Below are 23,645 nucleotides of genomic sequence, written 5' to 3'. Positions count from 1 at the left end.
CAGAATATGCCATAGTTTAGAAATTTGTTCCAATCTATTTGTTATTTAATATCCCAATGATTTTTAAAACATAGTGATAGAAAATCAAATAGATTTTTTTATAGTGTCTTTTCCACATCTGTATTGCTTTTGTGAAGATCTTGGCTTTTCAGAACAGTTTAGAAATTTGTTCCAATCTATTTGTTATTCAATCTCCTAATGATTTTTACAACATAGTGATAGAAAATCAAATAAATTTCATTTTAAAGTATCTGTATTGCTTTTGTAAAGATTTTGGCTTTTCAGAATTTGCCATAGTTTAGAAATTTGTTCCAATCTCTTTGTTATTCAGTCTCCTAATGATTTTTAGAACATAGTGATAGAAAATAAATTTTATTTTATAGTATCTTTTTCACATCTGTATTGCTTTTGTGAAGATCTTGCTTTTCAGAATATGCCATAGTTTAGAAATTTTTTCCAATCTACAATTTTTAGAACATAGTGATAGAAAATCAAGTAAATTTTATTTTATAGTATCTTTTTGTATTGCTTTTGTGAAGGTCTTGGCTTTTCAACATATGCCATAGTTTAGAAATTTCTTCCAATCTATTTGTTATTTAGTCTCCTTATGATTTTTAGGACATAGTGATAGAAAATCAAGTAAATTTTATTTTATAGTATCTTTTTCACATCTGTATTGCTTTTGTGAAGATTTTGGCTTTTCAGAATATGCCATAGTTTAGAAATTTGTTCCAATCTACGATTTTTAGAACACAGTGATAGAAAATCAAATAAATTTCATTTTATAGTATCTTTTTCACATCTGTGTTGCTTTTGTGAAGATCTTGGCTTTTCAGAACAGTTTAGAAATTTGTTCCAATCTATTTGTTATTCAATCTCCTAATGATTTTTAGAACATATTGATAGAAAATCAAATAAATTTCATTTTATAGTGCCTTTTTCACATCTGTATTGCTTTTGTGAAGATCTTGGCTGTTCAGCATATGCCATGCAAGTAAATGTTGATCTTGAATCAATAGGAAAAGCTGCCCTTGAAGGTCTTCATGCACTACTGTTTCCTGGGCGTTTGGCTTTAGGAACATGAGGCAACTCCTCTCACTAATGAGAGTTTGTCTGCAGGTATTGGAAAAGGTAATTAAAGGTGTGATGCCCATTAATTAAAGTCTGTTTAATGCTCTTGCCCATGATTTTTTTAATTAATAGAGTGGCCTGAGGTCACAGTAATTCAATCGAAGACATTGATGACAAACACCACAACTGAAGAATTCTAAGGGTTTGAGTTTTTTTTCCCTAAAAGTTAATCAACTTGTCAGGAATTTACCCTTGTGGATAAATCCATCTGTCAGACACAGAACAAAAAAGGGGCGATGTGGAGGGATAGAATGTAAGAAAATAATGATAGTGCAAAGGTAGTCTCACACCTGAAGGGTTTCAGCTGTACTAATCACAAAGATTAATAACAAGCCTGCCCTTAATAGGCCACAGCTGTGTCCAATGAGAAAATGAGTGCTACAAAAGAGTGGGTTAGGGAGTTGTGCTGTGGAGAAAGTTGAAATTTGTTGTTTGTACTGTGAAGAAGAAAAAGTCAGTGTTGTGAAGAACATTGAAATTTATTGTTTGTACTGTGAAGAAGAAAAAGTCAGTGCTGTGAAGAGAATGAAAGTTTGTTGTTTGTACTGTGGAGAAGTCAGTGCTGTGAAGAGCTGCCTGTGAGAAATCACTGAGAAGGTACGGGAGCTTTTGCTATAAGGTGACAACAGGGTGAGGGCAGTGCTGGGATTTTCTTTTGAGGAGTTTTATTTTAAACTAAGGTTGGAATAGGTGCAGCCTGAGCTCTGCAGGACAAAGGCACGTGAGGCTTTCTGGGCTGTAATTAATGCTCACACTCTGTGCTTTACCAGAGGAAGTTGGGAGGGGGGATAGGATGTGGCAGCCCTGTCCCTGCAGCCCGTACCGAGTCACAGGAAGGAAGCTTGCTGCCAGAGCAGTGTATATTATTTTTTCCCCAGTCTTTGGTGACTGCTGGAGCTCTCAGGCAGATCTCAGGCCCCTCTGGGGTGTCTCTGGCAAGGCACACTTGTTCAAACGCCACTTTTGCTGTTGAGGACGTTCTGCTGGGGCCAGAGAAAGGCAAACAGAGCTGGCCATCCTCTGTTTACACAGAGCTGTCCCAGGGCTGGGGAGAGCCCTGCTGGCCTGGCAGGCATTGTGCTGAGTGGAAACACTTCCAGCAGGCTCCTAAGGGGTTAAAACAAAGCACGTTCCTGCTGGCTGCACGGGCTGGTGTCAGGCGAGAGCAGAGCTGCTCTATAGGCAGACACTACGTCACGGAGTTATCTTTGTTTAGCTTGTCTGTGCTTTATCATGTTGCCCAACAGTTTTAATAAAAAAAGAGAAGGAGGAGGAGAAAAAGAAGAAGAAGAAAAAAAAAAGCCTAGCATGAATAGTTGTGAGTAGAAGTATCTGAAAGCAGCAGATCTGGAGTGCCTTCCAGCAGCTGCTGGCTGAAACAAAGAGGAGCACTGTGAGAGGCACAAGAAATGTGTTTGCTATCTCTGCTCTCACTTGCAGGGCAGACACAAGCCGTCACAGTAATGAATTTTGAAGCCTGGAGTTCGGACTTGGGGAATTTCTAAAACACAGTTGTTTTATCAGAGTGTGTTGCCTTGCCAGCTGTGTGATGGGAGTCTGGTTTCCATGGAGTGTGGTCAGCTGGGGGAGACAAATCGAGTCCCTAAAACAGCACTTGGGGCCATAGTCTCCTCTGTGGTTTCTCTCTCTCTGCTTTAAATTCACATTTGGAAAGGAGGAAAGTAGTGGGGGAGGAATGTTATTTAAATGAAGAGCACTTTTAGCCCTAGTCAAATGTGCAGGCCCCATGAGAACTCAGGGTACTGTGCAAACCAGTATAGGAATTTGCATTTTATCCCTCTAAACAATGTAAAGAGATTTTTTTTTCTTCAATTTTCCTTGTTATCTGGACCTTTTTGGCATTGTTCTCCTGCCTGGTGTGGGCAGGAGGGGCTGTACAAACTGAACTGTCCTGTAAGAGACTCTCACTGCTCCCCTCTATTCAAAGTTTGGTTTGTTTGGTTAATTTGGTTAATTTTGGCCCAGTGGTGCTGGTCAGATCCTGGTATGTTTAGCTGAAGTCTTGGTGTTCCCTGCATAATCAGGAAAATGCATTTGTAAATTGGATAGGCTTTCTTTAGAAGCCCTTCCTCTCTTTGTTAAACTTCTTTAAAATAGGTTTCTTCCAGCATTCAATAGCATTTTAACCAGATTTTATACTCAGTCTGAATGTTAATAAATAAATGCTGTTCTTACCATACATAGAAGAAATTAGTATTTTAATTTTGAAATAAAAAACTCCCTATTTTGGTAACTGTATAGTATCAATGTCCTGTTTGGGGAAAAGGGCAGGTTTCTGATTTACTGGATTGAAGAATGCCTAGAGAATTTTGGTGTTATGTAACCACCCAAGGTAGCTTTACCTGGGTATTTCAACTGCCCAGGGCACTTAGGAGCTGCTCAGGAGTCAGTGGGAGTGAGGTGCCCACGTGGAATCTGTAATTGCTGTTGTGGAATTTTGTGCTGGAGTCCCCAGAAGTGATGGGAGATTGAAGAGTGATCGTGCATGGGTGGGAGGACACAAGCTCCAGTCTCAGGTGCTGAAAACTTTATCTTTTGACATTGCTTTTAGGTTATTCCTTTTCAAAGGCACGAGTGAGGGAGATTCCTCATGGAGAGGAGCTGCTGTGATATGGTTTGCTTTGAAAGTTTAGAACATGAACGCTCTGTAGGTGGAGGTTTCTACTGGCAAAATACAAAGGAAAAATGCACAAATGCACCGATCTGAATACAATTCCCAAAAGATTTTGTGTGGATAAAAGCTTTTTTTGTGGCACTGGGGTGGCTGTGGGTGCTTCTCAATTAATGTTAGCTTGGAACAGGAGAGCTCTGGGTGTCTGTCCCAGAGCATTTAGCAGGGCACAGTTTTTGCTATTTAGAGCTGAGATGGAAAGTTCCTATTTAGATTTGGTGCCAGAGTCTTTAATAGAAATCATGGCTTGTGGTGTATTATAGGTCAGCGTATATTTGCTAGTTTATATTATGCTGACTAAATTGGCAGAATGCTTATTTTTACTGGTAAACATTCAGGAGGTTTTCTCCTCGCTCCTTCTTTTTCCAACAAAATGTTATTTGTCGTGTGTAGGAATTAAGGCAGCGTTTTATAAATCATCTGCCTTGGTGATGATGTGAAAATGTGCGGTGGCACACAAAGATTTCCATTGTCAGGTACCACAGGGCTCTAGATGGAGTTAACTTAGGCCTAATTTTAGGTCTGGAAATTATGGCTGTGTAAAAAACAAAATGCTTCTGGCAGTGTAGGAAAAATACAAATTCTAAACTTCAGCAAAAGCAGCTATTTCAGGGATATTACCAGAATAGGTAACCCTGGTTAATTTAGCTCCTCTCCAAGCCCCTGATGGAGCCCCAAAAGCACTTTTTTTACATCTTTAAATCCCTATGAGGTTTTAATAGGACCAGAGGATGTGAATTCCAGTAAATCCATGGTGGTGAAGTGCAGCACTGTGCTCTAGGAGTAGTGAGATGTTTAATGGAAATGGGGAAAGCCTGGTCACGCTTTAACGCCTGCTTAGCACCGATCTGTCCTGTGCTCTGCACAGCCAACTGTGCCATCGCTGGAGTTACTGACACAGCTCCCAGTGGCTTTTCTGGGAACTGTGAGATTATATAAAAACTCACCATCTACTCAGTCTGCCCCAGCTGGAAATTAGCATTTCTGTGATTCCTCTGCTGAAGAATTGTGCTCTTTTGTTCCTGGGTCCAAACGTAGGTTTAAAGTGTAGAGAAAGACGTTTAGGGACATATTTAAAAGTTGAATCAGCAAGTTCCAGTTTCCCCCCTAATTCTTCCCTTGCATACTTATACCAGACAAGCTTGTTTTGGACAGCATTTTATAAAGGGGATCATCTGAGAATCTGAACGTTTATTCAGTTTTTGATCTGGAATATTTGGCATAAACGTGAACTGTAGCCCTGGAATTTATAACCACGACTGTAAGAAGAGGAACAAAGCTTTTATTTCTCTGTGAATAGTCATGGTTTGCAGAGTGAGGTAATCACAGCCCAGCGCTGGCATTGCAGTCTGCCAGGGGAGGGACCTGAGTGAAAAAGCTGAGGGGGAAATCTGAATGAAAAAGCTGAGAGGGGGAGCTGAGTGGAAAAAGCTGAGGCGGGGGTGGGGGAGCTAACTGGGTGAAAAAGCTGAGAGGGAAGCTGAGGGGGGAATCTGTGAGAAAAATCTGAGGGGAATCTGAGTGAAAAAGCTGAGGGGGAAACTGAAAAAGTTGAGGAGACACCTCAGTGAAAAAGCTGAGGGGGGAATCTTGAGTGAAAAATCTGAGAGGGAATCTGAAAAAGCTGAGGGGGGAAACCTGAATGAAAAAGCTGAGAAGGGAATCTGAGGGGGGATCTGAGTGAAAAAGCTGCTGCAGAGATGGTTTAGTTCAGCCTTTGAGATCATCTGGGGTGAGCTACACCTCTCCTGGTGCCTTTTCTCATTGCTTGTTCCAGCATAAAGCGTGGTCTGGGATGCCTTGTCCATCCTCCAACTGCGTCCCACGTGTGCAGTCTGGGAGGTGTTACTGGGGAGTTTTGGGAGGGTTACTGGGGAGTTTCAGGGGCCGTTACTGTGGAATTTTGCGGGTTTGTCCCCGTGGGGTGACCCCTGTCGTGTCTCCCCGGGCAGGTGAAGCGGCGCTGAGAGGGGAGCCCCGGATGCAGCCCCTGCAATCCCCCGCGCTCAGCAACCACCGCACGGGCCCGCCGCCCATCAGCCCCAGCAAGAGGAAGCTCAGCATGGACCAAGGGGACGAGGAGCTGGACTGTGAAAACGACCACGTCTCCAAAATGAGCCGCATGTTCAACCCGCATCTGTAAGTGCCTCCTGTCTGTCCCTGCACGGAACTGAGCGCTGCCTGCTAAAATCTGCTAAAATCGTGTCCTGGCTCCAACTTTGCGCTCGGCTTTTCCCCTTTGTTCCAGTTTGTGTGGGAGATCTGCACAAGAGCCGCCGCGATTAGATGGGTTTTCATGTTTTCTTTTGTTTTTGTACAGCGTGAAGTAACAGGAATTAGCTCAGCCGAACTATTTATAGCAAGCCATACGTATTCACCTTGCGATTCCTGCAGCATTGTTCCCTCGCTCTTTGTAAGGCGCTCCTTTCACTTCCCCCCATTCTCAGGCTCTCTGGCTGGGGGTGGGGAGGCAGCAGCAGCAGCAGGAGGAGGAACACGAGTGCTTTGCATTTTTCCGAGGCCAGCAGCTCCGAGCCAGCTGCTTCCTGGGCTGCCTTGACAACTGGGCAAGCTGCAGTTGTTGCTAAACATTCCTGCTCTGACAGTCAGGTGTGGAATGTGCCGGCCAGGTAAGGCGTTGATGAGCCGTGTTGGGCAATCAGCAGATGCCATTGCTGGGAACGCGAGCCTGGCTGGCACTGCTGCAGAATTCCTGGCATTCCTGCCTGGAGGAAGCCATGGATGGAGCTCCTGTGCCTGCTGCCTCAGCTCCTGCAGCCCCAGCATTCCGCGCATTCCACAGTCATGCGATGTGGACTGAGGGATTTATCCTGCCATAAATCACCGCAGCCTTACTCACAGGCTGGGCCCGCAGTCTGCAGCCTTGGAATTTGTTACAAATCGGGAATCCAGCGCTGAAGTAATGCAAAACAATGAAAGCTCGCTTCTCATTTACAGCATACCTCCTCCTCTCCCCGAAAAATTAACTATTTATAGCCTTGCTCTGGGGCCAGGAGGGCTTGGAAAGAACCCTGTGCTGCATTTCTGGATGCATGACACAACTGAGGGGATTTATGGCATTTTTGAAATGTTATGTAACTTTATGGGGGAAAAGTGTGGTTTTTTTTTTTTTTTTTTTAAAGGCTCATTTTCTACTGATGAAATAAAACACAGCTGGCAGTTACGTACATTATAACACTTTATATAGCGGAGGCCATAAAAATAATGAAGTCTGAACCAACAGACTCATGTGCAACCAAGGCTCAAAACTAAAAGATGCAGGCAGTTCTTTCATGTGATCCCTTAGCTATATGTCACAGCTAATAGTTTCCAGTGTGGTACATTTTTATGGTTTTTTCAATAGATTCTTTCTGTGATTTCGTATATGAGACATTCATCTTTTCTTCTGGTAATAAAAAACACAGGTTTTCTGCCCAGGGTTCATGTGACTTAATCTGTTTCAATTAAACTACCTGCTGCAGATGAATTAGAATCTAAAATAGCATCCATGAGGCCGTCTCTTTTTCTGCTTTATTTTGTAAGTTCTGTCTGGCCATACAAAAGTTTGTGATTCATCTGAAATAGCTGGATTTCTGTGTATTTCAGATATATCAGAAAAGTTCACAAACATTCTCTGAATTTTGTTCTCATTTCCCTGTCACTGCCTCAAATGGGTTTTTTTTTTTTTTTGGTTGTTTTTCATATTTTCTATCTTTTTCTGATTCTCATGTTCTGGTTTAACTGTAGAATTGGATTACTCAAGCCCTGTGGATCTGTGCAGAGAATTTTATTGGGAGATGGGAAGTATGTTGTGAGAGCTTGGTTTGTTCACACCCAAGAAAACATGGTTGATTTGGGGAAATAATTATTTTCTGGAGCATGATAATGGCAGCCATTGGAGTGACTTGGAGATTCTGGAAGTGTAAGGTTGACAAAGTTCAGTTTAGAAATCCAAATGTGTGAGAGATGTGTAGTGTGGAGATCAGGTGCCACGGTGTCTGTGTTGTCAGCAAAGACATTTCTGTGACTGGAACTGTAAATATTAGTTTGAGGCTGTGTGTTTTGAATTTTTCAGGGCCAAATGCCCTGAAAGCACAGGATGAAAGTGTTCCTGACACAAAACCTGAGCACAGCTGACAGAAGTCTTTATAACCTCCAGCAGCAGCTCTTGTTCAGGCATTTGGGTCTTTGTGATGGTGCTGGTAGAACTGGGAAGCGGTTGTGTATTCATTCTCTTAACACCAGCATCTTGTGGCTGGAAATGTAATTAAATAGGCCAAGAATTGTGTGTTTGGTTTGTTATAAATGGTGGAACCTTTTCTGTAGCAATTTGATCTTAACTCTGAGGTAGCAGCACCCCACTGTGCTTCAGCAGGAATGAATCCATTGAAAGGTTTTGGATGTGTTGTTAGAAATCCAGTTACGTCAGCCTTTTGTTGGGAAATGGAGTGCTTGGAGACATTCCCTGCTCAGGTGTAATTCCCTGAAGGATCATTTGTGAGCTGCACTCGGGTATGTTTACTTTTATTGTGGAAAAACACAACTATTGGAGTGCAGTCTCTGGAGCAGAGTGAATCAAATGCCCTGGCAAGCATAGCAGGATCCTCAGATGTGTAATGGAATGAATGTGCAAAGAACACTTTATCAAATGTGCTTTTTCAAAGCACAGAATTCTCAGTGCTAGGATAATAATATACTTGAGAGCTTGTGGATTAATTTAAAAAAAACCAGCATGTGACACTGCCTCCCTTTGATGCACTTTTACAGCTTCTGTGTTTTTGTTGTGAAAGAAGTTGTGAACACCCATAAACTCCTTGGCTGGGAAGAACAAGTACTTCCTAATTAAAATATAGTGATAGGTAATATAGAATTCCCTTATTTTTCTTGTGTGTCTCTCTGGTGTTTAACTTGAAATGCACTCTCTGAAGTCAAGTCTTGCTGAAGTAAAAGGTGCTTTTGGCTTCGTGCTGCTCTGTGGAGAAGGGAGCTTGTTTTGAGGCTCGGCTCGAAACATGGCTTTGTTTTCCCGTGAATTCACTAAAACCACCGTGGTTTACAGCAGAGCGATTGGGAAGTAGGATTGCACGGGAACTGTGTGCGGTGCAGGGGCGGCTGCCTCCGTCCTGACCGTCCGGGGAGCGCTGGGGCAGCGCTGCGGGGCCTGGGGCCCTCATGCTCGGGGCCCTCCTGCCCGAGCTCCGGCCCTCTCTCCCTCATTCCAGAGCTCCGGCCTTCTCTCCTTCCTGTCCGAGCTCCCTCCCTCTCAAGCTCCTTCCCTCTCTCCCTCCGGCCCGAGTTCCCTTCTTCTCTGGCCCCTTCCCTCTTTCCCTCATTCCTGAGCTCCGGCCTTCTCTCCTTCCTGCCCCAGCTCCCCCCTGTCCTCTTTTCCCTCCTTCCCGAGCTCCTGTCGTCTTTTCCCTCCTTCCCAAGCTCCTGCCCTCCCTCCCTCCTTCCCTGGCTTCTTCTCGAGCTCCCTCCCCCTCGAGCTCCTTCCCTGGCTCCCTCCCTTTCTCCTTCTTTGTTTCTCTCCTGCTTCCCTCCCCTGTCTCACTCCTGCTCTCCTCCCTCCCCTTCTCCTTCCCTGTCTCACTCTTGCCGTCCTCCCTCCCCTTCTCCTTCCCTCTCCCTCCTGCTCTCCTCCCTCTCTCCCTCCCTCCTGCTCTCCTCCCTTCCTTCCCTTCTCCTTCCCTTTTCCTCCTGCTCTTCTCTCTCCGCTTCGCCTTCCCTGTCTCACTCCTGCTCTCCTCCTTTCCCTTCTTCTTCCCTCTCCCTCCCTCCCCTTCTCCTTCCCCGTCTCGCTCTTGCTCTCCTCCTTCCCTTCTCCTTCCCTCTTCCCCTTCTCTCGTCCCTCTCTCCCCCTCTCTCTCCTTCCCTGGTTCCGTCCCGCTCCCCTCCCTCCCTCCCTCCTCCTCGCTCTCCTGCTCCCCCTCTCCCTTTTCTTCCCTCTCTCCCTCCTTCTCTCCCGGGCTCTGTTTCCCTCCCCGGTGTCTCTCCTCCCCCTGCCGTCCCTCCCGTTCCGCAGCCCGGCACACAAAGGCCGCCTTGTCCCGGCCGCCCCGCCGCCCTAAGAGTCCCCAGCGCGGCCAGCGGGCACGGCGCTGCCCCTTCCAAAGAAATGCCCTTTGCAATTCAGCCGGGACCATTATTTCTGTTCCTTGTGCCGAGCACGTCAGCCTGCAAGCTGGCGTTTGGGAATTTTCCCCTCGTTCCCGTTTGGTTTGGTGGCGTTAGGATTGCGATGGGAATTCATTTCTGTGTAAAAATCTTCCTGTGCTAAATGTTCACAGCTGTGAAGTCGAGGGAATAATTGTCTTTTGGTTTGTGTGATAAATAATTTGGCTTTTTCTTGTAATAAAAGGTCTGCATTTGAAGGAGTTACTTGTAGTGTGTATTATGTAAAATCATATGTAGTTTCATACTCTTCAAGTTCTGGGCTGTCTTTGTTACACTGAAGAATGATGGTAATCCCACCCAAAACACTCCTGAAGTTTTTTACCATGAATATTCAATGGTGTTTGCTTACTTTAATGACACTGTGGTAGAAATTAGTGGGGAATCCTTTAAAAAAAAGTGTGCTGAAAGTTACCTTTATTTGCAGACTGTGGAATAATTCAGGTTGGAACAGACCATTTCATCCAATCTGCTCACAGCAGGCTCAGCTGCATCTTCAGCAAGTTTAGAGTTGCTCAAAGGGAGAAATTTTGAGCAAGATTTGAAATATTGAGTAAATAAAGTTCCTCATCAGAGCATTTTTGTCACCTTCCTCCTTAGCTTGGCTGAGAGCACAGGGTGGAAATGTTCTGCAGAAAATCAGGGCCCTGTTGTGGAGGAACGTGGCTCCAGCAGGGCTTGAAAAGATGCAGAGCTGGCTCCCAGAGGTAGCGTGGGAGTTGTCAGAGAAGCTCTTTGCTGCTCTTTGGGTTCCAAACTTCATGTGGTATTGAGAAATATGTTCCCACTGTCATTTATTGTGACAAATTGGAGTTGGGAAAAAACCCCAGTGCACAGCTGAGAACACCCAAAGTGTCTCTCATGTGCTCAGTGAGGCATCTTCACCCAGTCTCAGCACAGATGTGCCCCTGAAGGATTTTGGGGTTCACCTGGGGCTCTCAGAGCAGTCCTGCTGGAGCTGCACTCCTCAGTGGAACTGAGCCCATGTGGCTCTTGTTGATAAGTGGACAAAGGATCACAGAGCAGGTTTCAAACTGCTTTTCCTAATTTTTTTTCCTCTTCTTGGCGGAAATAAACAGGGCAGGATACTTTTTCTCCCTTTTAATGCCTTTATTAAAAGTTTATTTTTACTTATAACATTGTCTGTGTTGCTTGAATGATGGAGTGAATCAGACATTTTCTTATTTATTAATGGAGATCACACGCTGCACAAAATTAAATTGTTTTCAAGGAATATATGTTCAATGGAACCTTCAGAGGCAGACTTGAAAGAGCCACCATATCTGAGTTAATATTTAACCCAGAGTTGTGCAGTTCTTAGCCACAGGGGAATTTCAGAGAGCACTCCAGTCCCTTTCAGTTGAAGCACACGTGAAAGGTTTGTTAGGAACAGTTTCAGGGCTAAAAGCAATTTGATTGATAGCTTATCAGTACTTCACAAAAAGACCTATCTGTCAAAATTTGGGGAGATGTTGAGGCACTTGAAAAGCCAGGCAATGTTAGCTCAGGTGTCTCCTGCACTTGCAGACAGAAGGGGTTTGTTAGCCAGCTCCAGATTTCTGCTTTGATATCGTGTTTTCCACTTTCATTTTCCATCTTTAGGGCAGGAGCATGACCCTCCCCTGGTGTGGCAGGGCTCCAAGCTGCCCTCAGGGCAGAGATGTGTTAGTGTTGCACAGAGGGGTTTGATCTCCCACTTAGGGAGGGCATTTGGGGGGCCCTGTGCACTCAGGGGTGCAGTGGGAGCCACAGAATCACAGCATATTCTGAGCTGGAAAGGACCCACAGGGATCATGGAATCCAGCTCTTCAATGAATGGGGAATCCCTCGAGCTCTGGTGTTGGATTTTTACCCCAGAGTAAAAGCAAAATTTTACATTGTGTGAATCAACTATGTCTACATGGGGTGAAATTCAGCACCAATCCAAAATCCTGAGATCTTAGAAAGAGGCAAGAAAAGAGCCAGCAGCCTTTGCAAACATACTCTGGATGTATATCCAACCCCATGGAAACAAAGGTTTCATCTCACTTCTTTCTATTTAACCATTTTCCCAGATGTTTCCTGCAGTTTGACAGATGTGCCTTTTACTAGAAAGTTGTGCTCCTGAGAACGAGAGTGTTATGGACACAGTTGCTATAGACAACTGTGCTATAGTGACTGTGTGAGGGGAAGGTTTGGAATAAAACCTTACATTAATTTCTACTTGAATCAGTGATTTTGTTCCCCAGGCTGGCAGTGCTGATGCTGTGGGATAGCAGGCACAGCCTGCCAGGTTTAACTCCTTCCTGCAGCATTGCCAGGTGCTGCAAATCCCAAACAGTGACCTGGGGGAGGAGGCTGAGGGATCCCAGGGAATCCTTGAGCTACAGGGCTGACAGCTGTGGGATCCCCAAGGCAGGGCTGGGGCTGAGTTGGTTTGGGGTTTATCCTCAAAGAAAGAAGGGAATAAAAGGACTGTGCTGCCATTGGGGTCTGGAGGGTTTGGGGTCCCTTTCCCAGTGGGAATTCTGCAGAGATGGATCCCATGTGGGGGATCCTGGTGTGGGTGAGTCCCCAGCTGGGTTGGTCCCACTGTGGGTGGGTTACAGAACCCCAGAACATTCTGAGTCCAAAAGGACCCACAGGGATCATCAGGGCCAGCTCTTCATTCAGTGCATGGGCATTGAGCCCACAGCTGGGGTGGATCAGGTGTGGGTGGATCCCATGGAGATCCCACGTGGACATGACTGACACCACTGCCATCAGTGATGTTCTGCTGCCCAAATGATGCTTCATAAACCTTTGCCACATTTTTAATCAGTAACTGTCATGATTCACAAACCAATACCTTCAAAAGGGAGTAAGCAAAGTCCCCAAACATATTTGCTTTTCTAAATTTTCTAATTTTCCCCTAAACCAGCAGCTGCTGTGGGAGGAGACTGTTGGCTGCACAGTGTGGGGTGCCTGAGCTGCAGAAATGCCCTCCAAACACTCATCTGGTGCTGCTGGGGTCCCTTTGGTTACAGCTTTCCAAGGAAATATTTTACTATATTGGTCTGAATGGTTGTGCAATACACAATGAAGCTGTTACTGTTTTTATAGTGCTTCTAGAGCTTTCAGTAATTCAGATTTTATTAGCAATTACAAACAGTTTCAATAAACTTTTAATGAAATCTTTATTCCTTCTTTAAAACAGCCTGTGAAAAAGTCTAATTTCTTGAAACCAGTTGTTTAAACACTGCTCTTGGTCTGAAGGCCTAAAGAGCCTGGGGTTTTTTTGAGAATTTTTGACATGTCTGGAAGTGAGTTATTGTAATTTCTCAGCTTTTCCTGCTTCACCTCAGCTAATGTTACAGTGTGTATCTGATGGGTAGAGACCATAATTTGTAAGTTTGAAGGATTTCCCTCTTTCTCCTTAGACCCAGTGAAGCTGGAACTCCTATTTTCTCCTGATGATTTGGCACAGTTCATTCCAGCACTGTGACCTTATTTGTGACCTGCTTTGTGTTGTTAAAGCTCTCACCAAATTCACTGGCCATGCTCATGATTCAAGATTCAACTTTTACAAAAACAGTTCCCTGACAGGCATTGGGTGATGATCAAAAATACTTTTTCCAAATAAACAAAGTAAAAAGTATTGCAAAGAACAGCCCAGTAAATCCAGCACTGTGACCTTATTTTCAGAGGCTGCTTTGTGTTGTTAAAGCTCTCACCAAATTCACTGGCCATGCTCATGCTGTTGGTATCTTTCATTTCTCCTATCATCTACTTGGAGAAAATTATTAATCTGCTCCTCTGCTGCAAAATTCAACCTGATGCAGGCTTTTAGGTGCTGGAACTGGGGGAAATCCTACAAACTTGTGAGAATTTGAAATTCATGGATTGATTCAAGATTTGACTTTTACAAAAAACAGTTCTATGACAGGTATTGGGTGATGATCAAAGGTACTTTTTCCAAATAAACCAAGTAAAAAGTGTTGCAAGGAACAGCCCTGTGAATCCTCTAAGAGAACATAACTGGCATTTTGTGTTTGCTCTAACACTCCTGGCAGGTTTCAGCACTGAGTTTGGGCACCAGCAGGATTCCCAGAGCCTGCAGCCCAGCCTGCAGTGCCCATGGCTGATGCTGGTGCCCTGGGACACGACCCACTGCAGCACTGGATGTGCAGCCTTCCCCTGACACTGGCCCAGGGTGTTCTCTGGGTGACCACAAATAGATTTTATGGTATTTTCCAGTGACTGGTTGCATGTGCCAAGTTTGACTTCAGAAGGAATTAAGAAGCTGCACATGACCCCTCTGATGGATGGCTAGAGTGTGCCAGAGGCGTTTGGGTGGGCACTGCAGGGGTACAAAAGAATCCCTTCACACCCTCTGACCTTGCAGATGGTTCCATTAAAGCCTCCCTGCTCTTTCCCTGCACTCAGCTCTTCCTTCCTGCTCGTTTGAAATGTGGAGAGTCTCTTGTACCTCATGTTTTTATCTTTTGCTCTCCTGGAAGTTCTCCCCTCCAAGCCTTTAGCACTTGAAGCAGCTCAGAGTTCTGCAAGGAAAGTTTTCCTTTCCCTTCAGCAGTGATTTGCTGTTGTAGATCCCATCCTGTTCATCCCAGCACCTCCAGGATCTGCCTTGCTCCACTCCCTGTGCTTCCCCAGCTTTGTCTGATCCCTCAGGTGCCTCAGAGCAGCCAGGCACTGTGCTGGCTTCTGCAGGGCTCAGGATCAAAAGCTGCAGCTTGGAGGATCAAAAAGTTTCTCCTCTTGCACTGATGGCATTGGTGGGAGGCTGAGACTTTTGAGCTAGAAGGGAAACCTGATTTCTGAGCTGGACTGATGTCAGGAGCCAGGACATCCCTCTGGCTGTCCTGAGGGGGCTCAGAGACCCTGGCACAGAGCCCAAAATGCCCCTGTGGGTTTGATTATGACCCAAGGAGCAAATTACCAACCTTAGGTGAAGATCTGCAAGCCATGACAAATTAAGTAGAATGATAGTGAATTTATCACGAGGTGAAAAAGTAGATTTTGGGGTTTTTAGAATGGGGATTCAGGGGGGCAAGATGGAGGGATCTGGGTGTGTCCAGCCTTTCTCCTTCTTCTTCTTGGCTTCCATCTTCTGCTGTGATGGTGGCACTTTTAGATTGGTTTAAGGTAGAAGCTCACTGTCTGACACAGGTGACAGGTATTGGGAAGTAATTGTAAATATTGTACACATAGTTTTAGTATGAAAAGATACCACCACCCTGGGGGCAGGCAGAGTGCCTCTGTCTGACAGAGGAAGGTCAGAAGAAAGAATTTTATAGATGAGAAACAATGAACAACCTTGAGACTGAGAACTGAAGAGTTCTGACTCCATCTTCAAGTGCTGGGCTGGGAAAAGAGACTTTCTAACACATCTCAGGCTCACTCTGACAAGCTAAAGATCCCAACAGACTGGCAGCTGTAGGATGGAGTTCCTGGCACACTTTGATGTGTCTGAGTTTTGCTGAAACTGCCATCCAAACAAATTCTCTCCAAAGTGCAGCAGCAGCATCTCCCAAGCACAGCCCACATCCTCTGCAGGGCCTTTCTCAGCTTCCCAGCCACTCCTGTCTCCTGCTCCAGAAATCATCCTTCCATGCAGCATTTTTCTGGTGAGCACTGCAGCATTTTCCAGAGGCAGCTGGAGCTCCTGTTGTTCTTTGAAGAGAGAGTTATGGAGGGGTGGCTGAATCAGATAAATCCCACAGTTGGTTGCTTGTCCTGTCTCCTTTCCAAGGACTGCTCTGCTCCTGGGCAGGAGCTGGGAGAAGGAAGGCAGAGATGCCCTGGTGCAGGTTAGAGGATCACAAAGTTTCTCCTTTTGGATTGATGGGATTGGTGGGAGGCTGAAACTTTTTGACTTTTTGTCCTCAGTCCTTGAAAAGTAATTTGGATCTGATGGGAGTCAACTGCTGATTCCCACCTTGTCAGAATTAAACAAAACTTTGAAGATGTGGCAAACAGTTATATTTATTGTCCAGAAATCACTGTGCATTTTAGGAAACTTTAGCTGCAATATTCACTTATACCTATGTCTATATACTTATAGACACTTTTTGTGGTAACACTGAAATCTGGAGCTTTCTCTTTTTTCTTGGAAAGCTCCACTTTTTGAGCTATGCATGATTTCCAAAATTTTCTTTACAGTCTAAATTTTGTACCTCAGTAGAATTAATGACATTAATTCTACTGAGGTTACCATTTCAGAAGTTTCCTGTGTATTTATTATAAGTGAAATTCCTGTGTATTTATTATAAGTTAAATTTTTGTTGTTTGTGTCTCAGGGATGGCCTCACATAAAGGCTCCTCAAAAAATGCTGGAAATTTAGAATGAGCCATGAAGTGTGCCAGGCAGAAGAGAACCCAAACACAGGAGTTGGAGTAGGTTTGGAGCTGGAATATATTTGGAGCTGTGCAAGGCAGCAGCAGTGCAGAACAGAGAGATTAGTGAGACATTTTTTCCCTTTTTTAAAAAAAAAGTTGAATTGCAGGTAACCTGCAGTCTGTACCCATTGCAGTGAGGTCACTTTGTCCTTGTTTCTGTATTGTATTTGTACACATGTTCCAGCTGTGACAAAACTTTTAATTTAATAAATCCCTGAGTTTTGCTGTTATAAAGCAACCAGGCTGTCTTCTAAAACTATTCTGAGTGTTGGAGCAAAGGTGGCCAGCCATTAAAAAAGAATCCTGTGAGAAAAATGAGTAGGATCTGAGATTGTGTTAATTGATTTTACTGTACATTAGATTTAGATTTGGCTTTGCACTGAGCTCTTATGTCATGCAGTTCTCTTGCATTCTTTCAGGCTTGTGAGTATGAAGGCTTCAGGAAGGGAAATTCATCTGAATCTGAAGATTTGTGCTCGGTGCTGTGATGGAACACTCCTTTGTGCATTTCACAGTTTATTATTGCTTTATTTCTTCTACTGTGAAATCTGTTCTCCTGGCTGATTCCATTTGCAAGTAACTCTCAGGTCCAAGGTTTATCTCTGAAAATCCTGTTTTGGTGAGGATAAATATAGAAAGTCTGACTGGTGTTTGTTTATATGAGATGATCCCATTTCTTTTTAGTGGTTTTTTTCAATGGTTTACACTTAAAGGTCTTTCCTTTGAGGGAGAGTATTCATTATGTACCTGGTTCTGTGGCAGGAGCGATTCCTGCAAAAACCAAGGATCTCTGCAAGTTTTGGGATGGAATATTGAGCCAGAAAAGGAAAAGGCAGCTCAGAGGACCTGGGGAGCACATAGCTGGTAAATTGGGATGGAATGGGGCTGTACATTTACATGACAGTCATTCAAGAGAGCATTGGGCTGCTTGGGGTATTTTTTCATGTTCTGAATACTTCAGATAATTGGCTGAGACTCAGAGCAAATTGCTGCTGCTTTCAGGTTTTATTAGGGGTTTTGTTTTTTTTTATTTAGTGATTTTGTGTTGCTTAATTCTAAGTAAAGAACTCTTAGGATTTTTCTCCCTGGATGTATATAATCCCAATTTGAAATACCACTTTAAATTCTGGTTTTCCCACCTCACAGTAACAGAATTAAAGTGTGCCAGGAGTTACTTTGCAGGAAATGATGCCCATCATGTGGAGCAGATATTCTGTATCAGTGGGTTAGAAATCCTTAACAAAAAAAATCTTTTAACAAAAGCAGCTGCCCTATTTCAGCCCTAGTGAAGATGATGGAAAACTAATATCATAAAGATGCTGAAAATGTTCAAATCATGTTGGAATTAGAATACAAGTTTGCTCTGCAGCCAGGCACTGTGTGTGTGTGAAGAGAAGGGGGTGCTTGTTCTTTGTGTTCAGTGAAACTCTGCAGCTCCCATTTGGAGCCAAAGGCAGTGAGAACCGTCTGGGATCCCTTGCCTCGGAGGTACAGTAATGCTTTTGGCAGCATTCCTGAGGGCTCTGCAGCCTGCAAGTGAGTGCAGGCAGCTCTGGCCCCTTCGTGGGCCTCCTTTTTCCCTTTTCCTGCAGCAGCTGCCAGGGGCCGCCTGTTGCTGTGGGCCGGCTGTGAATTCCCCCCTGGCGGTGCCAGCCAGCAGAACAGCCTGGGGTGAGGGCTCTGCAGCACAAAACCCCGGGAACAGGGGGAGTTACACACCTTGGAGCACAAAACCCCGGGAACAGGGGGAGTTACACACCTAGGAGCACAAAACCCCGGGAACAGGGGGAGTTACACACCTTGGAGCACAAAACCCCGGGAACAGGGGGAGTTACACACCTAGGAGCACAAAACTCTGGGAACAGGGGGAGTTACACACCTAGGAGCACAAAACCCCAGAAACAGGGGGAGTTACACACCTAGGAGCACAAAACCCCGGGAACAGGGGGAGTTACACACCTTGGAGCACAAAACCCCGGGAACAGGGGAGTTACACACCTTGGAGCTGCCCACTGCCATGGCTGTGCCTTTGGGGACAGCCACCCCAGCACGTGATGCTTGGTAAGTGCTCTGATTCACTGGGGAAAAGCATGGCTGGCTTTTAAGGATTGGAGAAATTCACTGGGGGTTGGGATTGTGTCTCATTTGGCTAAAATAGAGCTGGAAGTCGCTGGGATAGCTGTGATGCACTGCTGATGGGCTCAGGGGTGGTAAAATAGGCTGATTTTTAAGACAAGGATTGGAGAAATTCAGTGGAGGTTGGGATTGGAGAAATTCACTGGAATTTGGGAGTGTAAATAAATTTTCTAAGATAAAGCTGGAAGTAGCTGTGATAGCTGTGTGAGGGAATGGGGGTGGTGGGCATGGATCCCTGAGCTTGGCTCTGCTCTGGGCTCGCTGGATTTTAAACCCTGGAATTGCTCTGATATTCCCCCCACTGTTCATGGGCTCAGGGTTGGTAAAATATGCTGATTTTTAAGACAAGGATTGGAGAAATTTACTGGGGGTTAGGAGCATGTCTAATTTTGCTAAAATAAAGCTGGAAGTAGCTGGGATGGCTGTGTGAGCAGGGAATGGGGTGATGGGCATGGATCCCTTTGCCTGGCTCTGCTCTGGGCTCACCCATGGGAATTATTTGACTTTAAACTCTGGAATTGCTGGATTTTAAACACTGGAATTGCTCTGGTATTCCCCTCAGTGTTCATGGGCTCAGGGTTGGTAAAATAGGCTGATTTTTAAGACCAGGATTGGAGAAATTCACTGGAGGTTGGGGTTGTGTCTAATTTGGCTGAAATAAAGCTGGAAGTAGCTGGGATAGCTGTGATGCACTGCTGATGGACTCAGGGTTGGTAAAATATGCTGGTTTTTAAGACCAAAATTGCAGACATTCACTGGAGGTCGGGATCATGTCTAGTTTTGCTAAAAAAAAGCTGGAAGTAGCTGGGATAGCTGTGTGAGCAGGGAATGGGATGGTGGGCATGGATGCCTGAGTCTGGGTCTGTTCTGGGCTCACCCATGGGAATTGCTGGATTTTAAACCCTGGAATTGCTCTGGTAAAATATGCTGATTTTTAAGACAAGGATTGGAGAAATTCACTGGAGGTTGGGATTGTGTCTAATTTGGCTAAAATAAAGCTGGAAGTCGCTGGGATAGCTGTGATGCATGGCTGATGGACTCAGGGTTGGTAAAATAGGCTGATTTTTAAGACAAGGATTGGAGAAATTTACTGAGGGTTGGGAGCATGTCTAATTTGGCTAAAATAAAGCTGGAAGTAGCTGGGATAGCTGTGATGGACTCAGGGTCGGTGAAATATGCTGATTTTTAAGGCCATGATTGGGATTGTGTCTAATTTTGCTAAAATAAAGCTGGAAGTAGCTGGGATGGCTGTGTGAGCAGGGAATGGGCTGATGGGCATGGATGCCTGGGCCTGGCTCTGCTCTGGGCTCACCCATGGGAATTATTTGACTTTAAACTCTGGAATGGCTGGATTTTAAACACTGGAATTGCTCTGGCATCCCTCCACTGCTCATGGGCTCAAGGTTGGTAAAATATGCTGATTTTTAAGACCAAAATTGCAGACATTCACAGGAGGATGGGATCTTGTCTAATTTGGCTGAAATAAAGCTGGAAGTAGCTGGGATAGCTGTGATGCACTGCTGATGGACTCAGGGTTGGTAAAATATGCTGATTTTTAAGACAAACTGGAGTCCAGGGATGGCAGAGCTGTTTGGACAGCTGGGTTTGTTTGTAGTATATATTTTAAGTTCTTTTTCCAGCTTGGTCAGAAATCCTGCTTTGTGATTTGGATCCTTATGTTTAACTTGAGGGATGCATCTCTGAACTTGGCCAGAGTGTGGGGAATGTTTGAGCTCCTGGACTTCAGTGAAATATGATTTTCTTCTCACATTCACCTTGTGATTGCCCCTTCAGATAAAATATTTAATAGCAAAACAAGAATCATCATCATCATGATAATAACAACAACAATTTTTCCATAGAATATTATTTTGTAAGTGACGCTCTAAACTAAATTACTTCACAACATGAAATAGATGAATATAAATAATAAATGAATATAAATAATCTTACAATTGTCTGCCAAATCTGTAGGATTTGCTGTTTCTGTGTGAACAGGAGGGGCTCACAAATGCTCTGTGTTTTCACAAGGACAGAGCTTTCCTGGCACTGTCCTACACAGTGCTGGTACATTTCCAGAAGAAATATCTGATGTGGAAGAGAAACTTCAGGTGTTTTTTAGTTTTCCCAGAGATGTATGAGTGGAAGGTGGATGAAGTGAGGAGAGGATTTTTAGGGAGTGGATCATAAGCAGTTCCCTGCCTGGAAGAGGAGTTGTTCTAATTTAAGAAGAGAGAATTATTTGCCTGCAGAAAGGCCTGGGGTGTGGTCTGCTGAGATTGCTGAGATAACTCAATCATTTTCGGTGTCTTTAGGGAAGGTTTGCCTGCTGGGCTTGGTCCTGGAGACAAACTTATCCCATTGCCCAGTTTTTTAGTCTCTTCTTCCAAAAGTTTTCAGGGAAAATTTTTGATGTGTTTTTCTGTGTTTTAATTTTTGTTTGGATTACCTTTTTGTTTGGGGTTTTGTTTTGTTTTGTTTTTTGTCATCGTTGTTGTTGGTTTGGTGTTTTTTTGGCAGAAAAATTGCCAATTCAACAACATTTCGGGCTGTGACTCTTCATTTAAGGGGAGGATGAGTGAAATAAGCGTTGTTGTGTAAAAAGGAAAGTTTATTTTGCTTGGGAATTTCAGTAAGTTTGTTCATCAGTGGTCACTTGACAGCCCCACCCCTCAGTAAATGCAACACTAATTGTTGGAAAGGGAGTTCTAACTCAAAAAACCCCAAACAACTGGTGTAGGTACATGTTTTGTTTCATGTCAGAAGCATTTATTAGGGAGTAAACAAAACTTTTGCTTTGAAAATCAGCCTGTGCTTACTAAAACAAAACAAGAATTCTGAGTAGAGATTCTGTTTGAGGTAGTGAGAAGTAGGAATCTCCTGGAGCTCTTGGTGGTTTTATTCAGTTGAAAGGTGAGAATTTGGCTGCAGCCACAGAGGTTGTGCACTGCAGCACCAAGAAGGAGCATTTGCTGAGCAGTGATTTTCGGTGGTTTTGGGGGTTCCCAGGATATCCCAGGCTGTGTGTGAGGTTCTGCCTGTGTGCTCAGGGCTGGGGTGGGATCATTCCCATGTCCAGGAGCTGTTTCCATGCTGTAATCCAAGAGGAGCTACTGTAGGTTAAATATAGAGCCCCTTGTGCTGCCACCAACTCACATTTGCATCAGTCATTAGCTCAGAGCGCTGCAATTCCAAACCTCACTGCTGAGGCTGCTCCTGCAGCTGAGTTCTGCTGGAACTCACTGGGACACTGCTGGGACACAGATTCCTGGGGAATTGGGAGCTGCTGCTCAAATCCAGCCTGGAAAATGGGCTTGGAGAACACACAGGAGCAGCTGGGAAACCTCCAGGGTTGGATTTTCCGGTGGATTCTCCTAATCTGCAGCTGCTAATTTGTAATTAGTGAAAAGGGCCAAGGGGATGCAAAGGGTTACAGAGTGTATTGTTGTGCTGTTGGCTCTTCCCTCTCAGGCTGCCAGGGGAATTTGGCACTGAGTCCCTGTGTACTGAGCTTCCCAAGTCACTGGTTGGCTGGCATCGTGTTAACCCAACTTCTACCATGATAAATGAGCTGAGATTTGATTCAGGAGCAATGATTTCTGTGCAGGAACAATGATTTTTGTGAAGGAGCACTGATTTCTGTGCAGGAGCAATGATTTCTCTACAGCAGCAATGATTTCTCTACAGCAGCAATGATTTCTGTGCAGGAGCAGTGATTTCTGTAGAGGAGCACTGATTTCTGTGCAGCAGCAATGATTTCTCTGCAGGAGCAATGATTTCTCTACAGCAGCAATGATTTCTATGGAGGGGCAATGATTTCTCTATAGCAGCAATGATTTCTATGCAGGGGCAATGATTTCTCTACAGCAGCACTGATTTCTGTAGAGGAGCAATAATTTCTGTACAGGAGCAGTGATTTCTGTGCAGGAGCAGTGATTTCTGTGCAGGAGCAATGATTTCTCTACAGGAGCAATGATTTCTGTGCAGGAGCAATGATTTCTGTAAGGAGCAATAATTTCTGTACAGCCAAGTGTCTCTGGAGCAAGCTGAGCAACAGCACAGAGGAATTGTGAGTAGTTCAGCCAAATTGCTGTTCCTGATTCCAGCAGAGATTTGGATCCTCATCTCCAGGATCCTCATCTCACCTCTTACTGACAGAGGCCACAAAGATGACAAGGATACAGGTTTTATTTGAACAAGCTTTACTGCAATAAAATCTTGTTGGAGAGATGAACTTGGGAGTGGCTGCAAGATGATGAGAGGGGAGCAATGGCTTTGCCTCTCTCCTAATTCAGGAGTCAGGGCCAGGGCAATCCAAGCCATTGGACTTTAGGTTGAAAAGAAACAAAAAGAATCTGTGAAGAAAAGGTACTTTAAAAAGTACATAATTTAAAGCCTGGAGTCCATGACCAGGGGATGTTGGGGCTGAAGGATTTAGGGCTGGGCAGGATCCCCATGGGACATCCCCACACGCCATGTGGGTGTTTTAGGGGCTCCTTATTCCCCTCCATTGGCAGGACTTTATCTCAGCCTTGTGTGTGGAGACTTCCTCAGACATCGAAATAAGCAGTAGCTTTTGGTCTTGTAACTTATTTCAGCATTGAATATTGATTCCTTATTTCTGCCTGTCATCAGAGCCTTTTTAAAGATTTTCCTCTATATTAATTTGCCATGATAGGCTTTAAAAAACAGGAGAAAAACCACCTTGGATTTCACACACTTATAGACAGGACACAGAGGGTGTTTCACTGATACTAAAGAATGATCCAAAGACAGGTTGTTATTTTTATTTTCCATGGAGCCAGGGTTGTCTTCTGGTGCTTTTGCAGGTGGAATTTGCAGCTGACTCCAGGCTGCTGGGGATGCCCACATTCACCTGGTGACGAGAGAAATGCTTTTCCCTTCAGTCACTGGTTTGCCTTTAATGACAGTTCTGGTGCAGTGTGGAAGCTGAAATCCCTCATCCACACACACAAACCCAGCTTTCTTTTCATTGCAGTGAATGATGGGCTCATTGTGTGAAAACAGCTACAGGGATTTATCAGGAGTAGCTGGAAATTAGTCTTTTGAAAGAGCAGTTGTAAATAAATGATTCTGAGATAACTGCAGTGTAATTTGCTTTTCCTTCATTTTCTCC

The 23,645-nt window shown here is 44.5% G+C and overlaps 1 protein-coding gene across 1 annotated transcript in view; it reads left to right on the top strand.

Annotated features, from left to right (window-relative positions):
• VGLL4 (vestigial like family member 4) overlaps nt 1–23,645 on the top strand; it is a 53,966-nt gene that overhangs the window by 17,472 nt on the left and 12,849 nt on the right. Inside the window, exon 2 of the mRNA XM_054281314.1 lies at nt 5,776–5,962. Within this exon, the coding sequence (XP_054137289.1) occupies nt 5,776–5,962 (187 nt within the window). The remainder of the gene's footprint in view (nt 1–5,775; nt 5,963–23,645) is intronic.

Source organism: Melozone crissalis, unplaced genomic scaffold (assembly GCF_028551555.1).
Source record: "Melozone crissalis strain CALT ecotype California unplaced genomic scaffold, PUWL_Pcris_2 ptg000029l_1, whole genome shotgun sequence".
In the NCBI taxonomy this organism is placed as follows: domain Eukaryota; kingdom Metazoa; phylum Chordata; class Aves; order Passeriformes; family Passerellidae; genus Melozone; species Melozone crissalis.
The sequence above is the reverse complement of the archived record's forward strand: the minus strand, read 5'-3'. Positions and strand labels throughout refer to the sequence as shown.